At 43.6% G+C, this 9,037-nt stretch overlaps 1 protein-coding gene across 1 annotated transcript in view; it reads left to right on the forward strand.

Annotated features, from left to right (window-relative positions):
* The first annotated feature begins 1,666 nt into the window (after nucleotides 1-1,666).
* HEXA (hexosaminidase A (alpha polypeptide)) overlaps nucleotides 1,667-9,037 on the forward strand; it is a 37,638-nt gene continuing 30,267 nt past the window's right edge. The window contains exon 1 of the mRNA XM_012640551.1: nucleotides 1,667-1,928. Within this exon, the coding sequence (XP_012496005.1) occupies nucleotides 1,676-1,928 (253 nt within the window). The 5' untranslated portion in view covers nucleotides 1,667-1,675. The remainder of the gene's footprint in view (nucleotides 1,929-9,037) is intronic.

Here is a 9,037-nt window from a genome sequence, read left to right on the forward strand (position 1 = left end):
CTCAGTCCTGAAACCCTACTTTCATCTACTGCTTTCACCTTTGAACCTGCCCTGATCCCTCCTGAAACTATTGATCCTATGGGCCTGATTATGAACTTGGCTCTTCTGATAATGCTTCTGGGATTCTCTGCGTTGGAACCTTGGCTAATGTCTCCCCTGACTGGCAGAGTACCCAGACATTATTAGTGCTGATGAAAATTTGGATTTAAGCAATGGTTGAAATTAGTGTAAGAACGCAAGCCTTTGGATCTGAAACTGTGGTTGTAAGATCTAATTTCTGATTCCTTTGCTACCAGCTCCATTCTAGAGTAATCAAGCTTCTAAGGGAAATTTCTTGATGAATCACTGTAAATTACAAAAGTGAGACTGTTTCTTTATTTGATTTCCCATCAGAACCATGTATGTATGACTACCATTAGGTACCTACAACCTTAATATAAATTATCATGATTTTAAAAGCCCTTTATTTTAAAAAAGTTCATTTTCTTTGTTTACATTTAATACTAAAATGCAATGTTATGATTTAAAAGCTACCTACTCACCACACAAAAACAGTAACAAAAGCATTACTTTTCTTTTGTAGTCAGGGATTCACCTATGCTCTAATCTGTGGAATTCTCCTTGATCTCCTCAAGCCTCTTTTCCGGATTCCCACTATTTATTTCCCGGCTCTCCTGCTCTCTTCCTTCCCCACTGCTGTAGTTTAAGCTCTCATCATCCTCCATTTCTAATTTAAAAAAAAGGCGGACCCCCATAATATGCTGAAATAAAAAAAAAAAAGGCGGGGGGGAATCTCCTAATTGGTTTCTTACCCATCCAACTGTTCAGCATGAGATTTCTAAAATGCAAATCTTTGGGATGACTCTCAGTTGCCCACAGAATAAAGCCCTGACTCTTTGATTTCCTATGTAAGCCCTGGCAAGACCAGGCCCCTGTCCTTTTCTCGGGACATTTTCCATCTCGCCCCTGAAGTCCAAGCAATACCCTACTGCGTGCTGTAAATCCCCTGTCTGGAGGCAGGGGATTTGAGGGCAGTTGACCAGGAGATTTCTAATCAGTCATGAAGTCAAGAGCTCACATCAGAGGCAGAGAATGGGATGCCTCAAGCTTGCTCTCAAAGTACACGTTTTTCCAGTCGTAAGTAGTTCCCGTTTTGGTGATCTTGTGATCTCCTCTCGAGCAGAACCGTTCAGACGACCTAATTCCAGTGTCTTCTTGCCTCACAGCATTTCACATCAGAACGACTTGTGTCTTTAATCCTCTGTTTTTCTGCTTCTGAATTTACCTCGGCCCGGGAAGAGGGCTGGAGAACTCTTTCTCACAGTTCAATATTCACCCAGACGTGCCCTGTCTAGGAAACTCTCTTTCCCGGCTCGCCCGCCCCGCCTCCCCACGTTGCCTCTGCAGCCTGGCGGGCCTCTCAGGTCCACGGCAGCCCGCAGGCCGCAGTGGGCCGCCCGGGGAGCCGAGCCGGCGCGAGGCCCAGGGCGGTACGCGGCGCGCTGCGGGAGCCCCACGTCCAGGCCCGCAGGGAAAGGGTCCGGAGCCCTCCTCCCGGGTCGCTGGCGCAGAGCCGCCTCGGGTCACGTGACACGCCGATGGTCACGCGGGCGCCGCTCACCTGACCAGGGCCTCACGTGGCCCAGCCCGCTGGGACGGAGGTGACCGGCGGGCCATGGCAGGCCCCAGGCTTTGGTTTTCGCTGCTGCTGGCGGCGGCGTTCGCGGAGCCGGCGACGGCCCTGTGGCCCTGGCCCCAATACATCCAGACCTCCGACCGGCGCTACGTCCTCTATCCGAACAACTTCCAATTCCAGTACCACGTCAGTTCGGCCGCGCAGCCCGGCTGCTCCGTCCTCGACGAGGCCTTCCAGCGCTACCGCGACCTGCTCTTCGGTTCCGGGTCTTGGCCCCGACCGAACCTCACAGGTTAGTTGGACCTGCCCCGCCTCGTTCCCAAGCCCTGAGAGAGCCTGCCCCGGGCAGCTCCCCCAAACTTCCTGAGACGCCTTCCTTTGGACTTGTGCCCCACCCGTTGATTATGTGCACGCCACCTCCTCCTGCCTTTTTTTCTCTAGCTGTCGTCTCAGCCTCCCCAAGGTTTAGTTTTCCTCCTCCATTCACTGCTTCACCGGGCTGACTTCTGGGGCCAGATTCATTTGGAATCCTTTCCTCGGGCTATGTTAGGTTTTCATTCAAAAGTACCTACTGTAGGACTTACAGGATATCAAATTATTGAAAATACTGTGCCAGCAGACATCTAAGGTGACCCTTCTGACAATGTCCAAGGGACACAGGGTCCTTGTGAGGCTGTGACTAGGGCTGGGTAGAGGAGACGAGTGAAAACACTCAAAATTGGTGCGAAATAATGATACGAGAACATATGCAAAATAACATAAAAGTATCTGGCACATGGCATGTTCAGTAAATGTTTAAACTTTAAGAGAAATAGAACATTTCCATAAGGAAATGAGTTGGCAGCAGCCACTTAGAATGAAAGGCTAGATGTAAGTAGCCAGGTCTGAAAAGAGAATATTCCAGGCAGGAAGAAGCAGTTGAGCAGAGGCACAAAGAGTTTATCATTGAGCTCAAAGTTGTGGCCTGGTGTGTGTGATGAGGGTGGGAACTGGGGAGTGATGAGGCTGGTGAAAGTGTGGGGTTGGAATGAGGAGTCAGGCGTGCTTTGAACATTGGTTTCACATAAAATGGAAGGGACTAGCAATTTTCTTTTAGGCAACTATGTAATAATGATACCGAAAATTGTGTTTGTGGATAATTATTCCACAACCAATTTATGATTCTAGTCAGCAATGCAAAGAAATAAAATTCTACTTTATGGGCTTAAAATTTAGAGTTTTCTTGATAATCTCCTGGAATCTAGCTCTCTGATTATATTGTATAGGTGTTAGGGCCATATAGTAACATTGTTTTGTATGATATTTCAAATGTGCTTAAGCCACTTTCACAAAAGTTCTCATTTGATATATAGAATTAAAAGTATTTAAACAGATGGCATTCAGGGAACAACAGATAATTTAGAGAAAGAGGTAGACTCTTGGCATCAAGGTAGTTCTTAACTGGTAAGATGCATTAGGCTGAAGAGGATAAGAGGTCTGTTGAGTGTGGTAGATCACATATTTTTCTGAATCTTTCATGACAAGTTATTGAGTGCCTTACACATATTGGCACTCAGAATATTTTATTTTGGTTAGAGAACAATTAGAGCTTGGCTTATGCAAAAAGAGATCCTTCATCTAATTGGTATTTGCTAATCCCAGTGCTGGGTACTCTGGAGGTTATAAGAAAAGTCTAAGATGTAGGCCCAAAGCTCTACAGTTCAGCTGGTAAAATATGAAGCGGAAGTACACAGTGTATTCTGAAATGCTCAAAAGATAAGTAGGGTATTTACTACTATTGTATAAATGAGGGTAATTCCTATACTTCTAAATTAAGTCTTCACCTCCATTGCTATAGTTTAATCAAGTAAATAGGAATGTGGATATTATCTGACAATGGGGTGCTATAAATTCCCTAATGAAAGAGATTTAGAGCCAGATTAGAAACTCAGTAAGATGCTTATTTCAATTTATTACTACCTTCCTGTGAATGAATTTGCTTTATTGGTTGAGAGTTCTTGTCCATTGAGAAATAATGAAGACTGGGTTGGGTCTTCATTATTACATTACCAAAGACTTACAAATATTTTCTTTTTCTATTGTTCTTCCCTTTGGTATCCTCTCTTTGGAACATAGTTTCCTGTGGAGGCTTTCAGGTGACTTTGAGCTATAATTCTATTTCTGCAGACACAAGGACGAAGCAACTGAAGGGAAAGCAATATCAACAAGGCCCAAAGCAGAGTATATTTCTTTATGGTCTGATTTTAGTAAAGAAAGCAACCTCTGCATGTTACGTCTTAACTAACAGATTTCCATTCTCTTCCTCCAAATAACTCATTTGTAGGCTCTGGGCTAGTGTTTTTCTCCATGCAGTACAACTCTGGTTTGGATCTGAACCTGGAACTCAACGGAATTCATATTATCCTTTTCTGACAAACAAGTCTGGTATTGTGGTTCAGCTCTACTTTGAATTTACCTTCAAGGGTTAGCTGTAGTCCCACCAGTTGCTAAATGGTGTGTGGAGGTGTTTGGTATTTGCCACCTATCTTTGTCATTGAGAGGTATTTCCCTTGAGAGGGTGTGTGTTGCATGTTGTTGAACTTGTTAAATGGAATTATTTTAGGATCTAGACACTTGAATGAAGCTAGTTCTCTGATTATTAAGCCACATCCTGTTTGCAAATTAAAGACTTGTTTATTTGGAATGGCACCATCTAAGGTTGCTCCAGATACCTGTGTAGTATCTGGAGCATGGTGCTTGATGGAGCTGATAAAGTCTGAATTTTCCAGATAAAATGGAAGGTCTAATTATGCCATTTGTCTGCATTCTTTTCTTTTCCTGAAACTGGTTGATTGAAGCTGTAGTACTTTATGGGTATTGTAAGGTTCCCATCTTGGTCTGAATTTCATATACACATCCCTGTGAGTTACTTAGAATGCCATGGTCCCAGAACTCAATAATCCCTGCCCCCTTCTTCAGCCCTTTTATACGAGAATGGAAGTAAGATTATTATATGACTATCTGGATCCTTCTGCAGCCATTATCAATATTTGATTTCCTCATCCTCAGATATTAAACAAGTGACTAAGTTAATAAGTGGCATAGTTCATTTTTTTTTTTCTTTTTTTTGAGACAGAGTCTTGTTCTATTGCCTGGGCTAGAGTACGTGGCATCAGCCTAGCTCACAGCAACCTCAAACTCCTGGGCTCAAGCGATCCTCCTGCCTCAACCTTGCGAGTAGCTGGGACTACAGGCGTGTGCCACCATGCCCGGCTAATTTTTTCTATTTTAGTTGCCTAGCTGATTTCTTTCTATTTTTAGTAGAGATGAGGGTCTCGCTCTTCCGGAGGCTGGTCTGGAGCTCCTGACCTCAAGCGATCCTCCTGCCTCGGCCTCCCTGAGTGCTAGGATTACAGGCATGAGCCACCACGCCCTGCCAGTTCATTATAATCTGAATCTTCTAAAATACCTCCTTTGTCCATTCCTCCTATAACTTTGCCTGGAACATCAATATTTAGTAATTATTTGTTGGATATATTAACATTAAAGGGCTACCCTGTATAAAAATTGTACGAAGACTTCATGGTTTTGATTTATTTCTAAGGTCATCATGAAGGAGATGATTTGTAGGTTTTCACTTAGGATTACCTTTCCTTTCAAATTTCAAATGTGGAACATAAGCATGTGATTCCAGTCACACTATAGTGTGATCCCAACTTATAGTCTCAACTCATGCTGCTCTTGAGTCATCACAAAATTGGAGATGTTATAGGAGGGAAACAGATAAGACCGGGCAGCTGGGCTGGGAAGAAAGAGGAATGCTGATTAGTTCTGTCCGCTCTCCCGGGCTGGTGGCTAAGTACACTTTAACCTTTCCCATGGCAAGGGCAAGGCATATTACTCCCAAAGCCTTAGTTGCCAGTAAGTATGTTGTTTTAAAAGCAAAGAAGAAAACAATGTGAGAAGAAAGTTTTGGAGTAGAATGATTTTTCTTGTGAAGGGGTATGTAGAGAAAGGAAGAATACATAAGGAGAAATACAGTGATGAATATATCGTCTCTGGAAAGGACATAGGTAGCAGGACCATAGTTTTCAGCTCAGGGGTAAAATAATTATTGTATGTCATTTTGAATCCCAAAGCCTAGATTAGCTTGGCCCACAGTCTTCACCCAGCCTTTCTTTTCACAGCCCTGGTTTTTTCTTTACTACCTAAATCATGGTGCCTTTCCAGTAGCCCTGGATAGTACCGAGGCCAAGAAGCTCCACTTGATCAAGGTGTATGTGGCTTATGAAAAAGGTGAGTTTTATTTCCTTGCAATACAGTTGCCCCCCTGTCTTGGATACTCTGCGTAAACACTGTTGACATTGGAGGACTCAGGGGCTGGAACGTGATTTATTCAGGAGTCCACCAGAGAATTTTTATAAATCTCTTGTTTAACTATGTGCCTTCAGGCTAATTGCCTAATTTCCAAGCTGTTGCTGTTGCTGCTGCTGCTTTTTCTTTAAATCTGCCTACGTTCCAGGCATTTCTGAGGATAACAAGAGAATAGTTATGTCTTTGCATTCTTTGAAGGAGGATACAATAGTGGAGAGAACTTGGTGATTTTTAAAAATAAAATAAAAGGTAAAACGGTCTCAGCCCTAGAGATGCCTGTCTCTCCATTTCCTTCCACGCCACCTCCTCACCTCCAAACAGAAGAATGAAGCAGGGCGTTGGAGGGTTATTGCCAGTTGATGTCTTGTTGGTTTTTGTTATTGTTGTTTGTTTGTTTTCAACAGCAGACATGGACCTTTTTAGCTACAAAACTCATGCTAGGGTGTGTTGTTAATTTCTTAGCTTGTTAAAGGCATAAGCTTCAGTCCCTTCCCTGTTGTTTATACAGAAGAAAAAGAGTTTTGCTGCCTAACCAATGCTTCTATTAGAAATGAAAGAGGTCGCTCATGTTTCTGCATTCTCCTTAATTTCCTCTACTGACCCTGGAAATCAATGAGAAAATAGAGTCAATTTGCGTCATCTTCAAGAGGTTTAGCCAATTGGCTGAGATGCTTTCCCCCACGTTTTAGGGCCACTGACAAGGTCAGCTGAAGAGAGGAGGAGGTTGGATGCGGAGAGGGTGGAGAGGTCAGAGAGGTCTATGTGTGAAGAATTTTCAGTGACGTGATCTGCCTCAAGGTTTATAGGTCTACAGTCCATTGTAATAAAGAAATGGGTCAGATTTTCTTCTCTATTCCTGGCTTTAGTGAATACGACTCGTTACCAGGAACTTCAGTCTTCACTTTTCACATTCTTTGTTTCTGTTTTAAGCTATGGCATTGCTTAAGCTTCCTGGCCATGCGCTCAGCGCTGATCCCCAGCCAACAGTGGTGTACTATTGTGTCCACATCTTGAGATTGGTTGGGCCTGGGTGTGGTGTGGAGTTCCTTCCTGTGGGAGTGTGTGCTCAACCACAGGAAGTGTGGGTGCTTGTCAGCTCAGCTGTCAGCAAGCAGCCTTCTCCTTGTTTTGTAAAGCTCTTGGGATGGAGAGAAGGGGGAGATGACTTACCAGGTACACTGTGTTATAGATAAAAAGTTTAGTTACTATACCATGCAGCCTTGTCCAGATAGTAACTAACACAGGATCCTGCATGAGTGGCTTTGTTCTTTTGACTGGGACTACAGTCACAGATTGGGGCAGATTCAGAGTTCTAAGCCATTTTATATATTGAGTGTCAGCCTGTTTGCCATGCAGGGTGGCATCCCATACTAGTGGAGCCTTCAGTCTCCCCCTGAAGGCTTATGGTTTTAATAGCCATAAGAAGCCTTTGAAAAACCCTTCAGGGGAGCTGCTTCTGTGGTTTGGTTATGTCACAAGTCACCCTGCCCCAGGGCTGCTCCAGCCAAGTGACAGAATGGAGCTTTCTGTGGCAGAACTGATTTATTGGGAATTGAGAAGTAGAAAATGTAAAGAAACTATCATTTATTGGGTGTCTGGCGCTCGATGTAAGTTATGCCCTTTAATCTTCATGACAGCTCTTCGAGGTTAGTGCGAGCCCCATCTTTCAGAACTGCAGCTCGTAGAGTCTGTGTAACACGGGGTTATACAGCTAGTAGTGGCAGAGAGAAATGGTGGACAAGTCAGCCAAGATTTTGCTCTTTTCACTATACAACCTTGGGGTGTACTCATAAATATCTTTGTGAAGTCAGTTAGCAATTTGGAAAACTACCTGTCTCTGGTAGGATTAAGTTTTGATGACACCTTACAGTGTAAATTACTTCAAATGGGTAGTAACTTCTGACATCTAATAGCTTGCTGATTAGCATTCAGGTTATGAATATTTTGATCCTTGGTCCATTGTTATCAGATTCCAGTAATGTTTGTGGCTGCCTTTCATCCATTCATCCTTAGAGCGAATAGTATTTATTAAGCAACTATAATTTGTCAATAGCACTAGGTCCAAAGAATATTAATTAAACTGTCCCCATTCTTTAAGAATTTACAGTCCCTGGAAGTGGTGATACAGACATACAATAAAGTCTGGTTTTCTTCAATGATAATTGAAGTGCGGGGTGCTTTGGGAGTGTAGAAGAGGAACACCTGACCCAAGCATGTGGGAGTTGGGAGGGTATGAAGGTAACTTAATGAAAATGCTTTCATGGAGAGCTGTTTAATCAGGTCTGAAAGTAGCTGTTGGTGGGGTGGAGGTAGTATTCCACATAGAAAGAACTGCGTGTGGGAAATGCCTTCATAGCATAGTCAAGAAACTCAAGGTCACCCTGGGTGAAGTACACAACTCTAGGGTGGATCAGCAAGTTCTGAAGCTTGAAAGGTGATAGATAAAAGGTCATGACATGGCCTAGTAAGCCTTAGTAAGGAACATGAGCTTTATGCTAAGGTCAAAGGAAGCCTGGAAAGTTCATTAAACAGGATAAATGATGTGACTAAACTCTGGCTGCCTTGGGGATTTGTGGAGAGCAGGATTAGAGGTAGGAAACCAAGTTAAAAGGCTGTTAACTGTAGTCTAGGTAAGAGATAATAGTGGCTAAAGTAGGTTGATGGCTGTAGGGACAGAGAAGACTAAGAAGACTGAAGAGAGATTTAGGAGGTGGCTGCTTAGAAGTGGGGAGTTAAGTTGGGGGTGGTGATGTGGATGACTCCCAGATTTCTGATTTAGCAATTTGAATGTTTGCACTCATTCATATGTTGCTGCCATTCACAAAGAAAGAGAAAATAGTTGGAGGGGGAGGGAAGGAGTAAAAAGAGAGCGAGAGAGGCTGGGTGTGGTGGCTCCTGCCTGTAATCCTAGCACTTTGGGTGGCCCAGGCTGGAGGATCGCTTGAGGCCAGGAGTTCAAGACCAGCCTGAGCAACATAGCAAGACCCGGTCTCTACAAAAAATAAGCAAATTAGTCTGGTGTAATGGCTGGAGCCTGTAGTCCCAGCT

This window comes from Propithecus coquereli, unplaced genomic scaffold (assembly GCF_000956105.1).
Source record: "Propithecus coquereli isolate 6110/MARCELLA unplaced genomic scaffold, Pcoq_1.0 Scaffold155, whole genome shotgun sequence".
NCBI classification, from domain to species: Eukaryota; Metazoa; Chordata; class Mammalia; order Primates; family Indriidae; genus Propithecus; species Propithecus coquereli.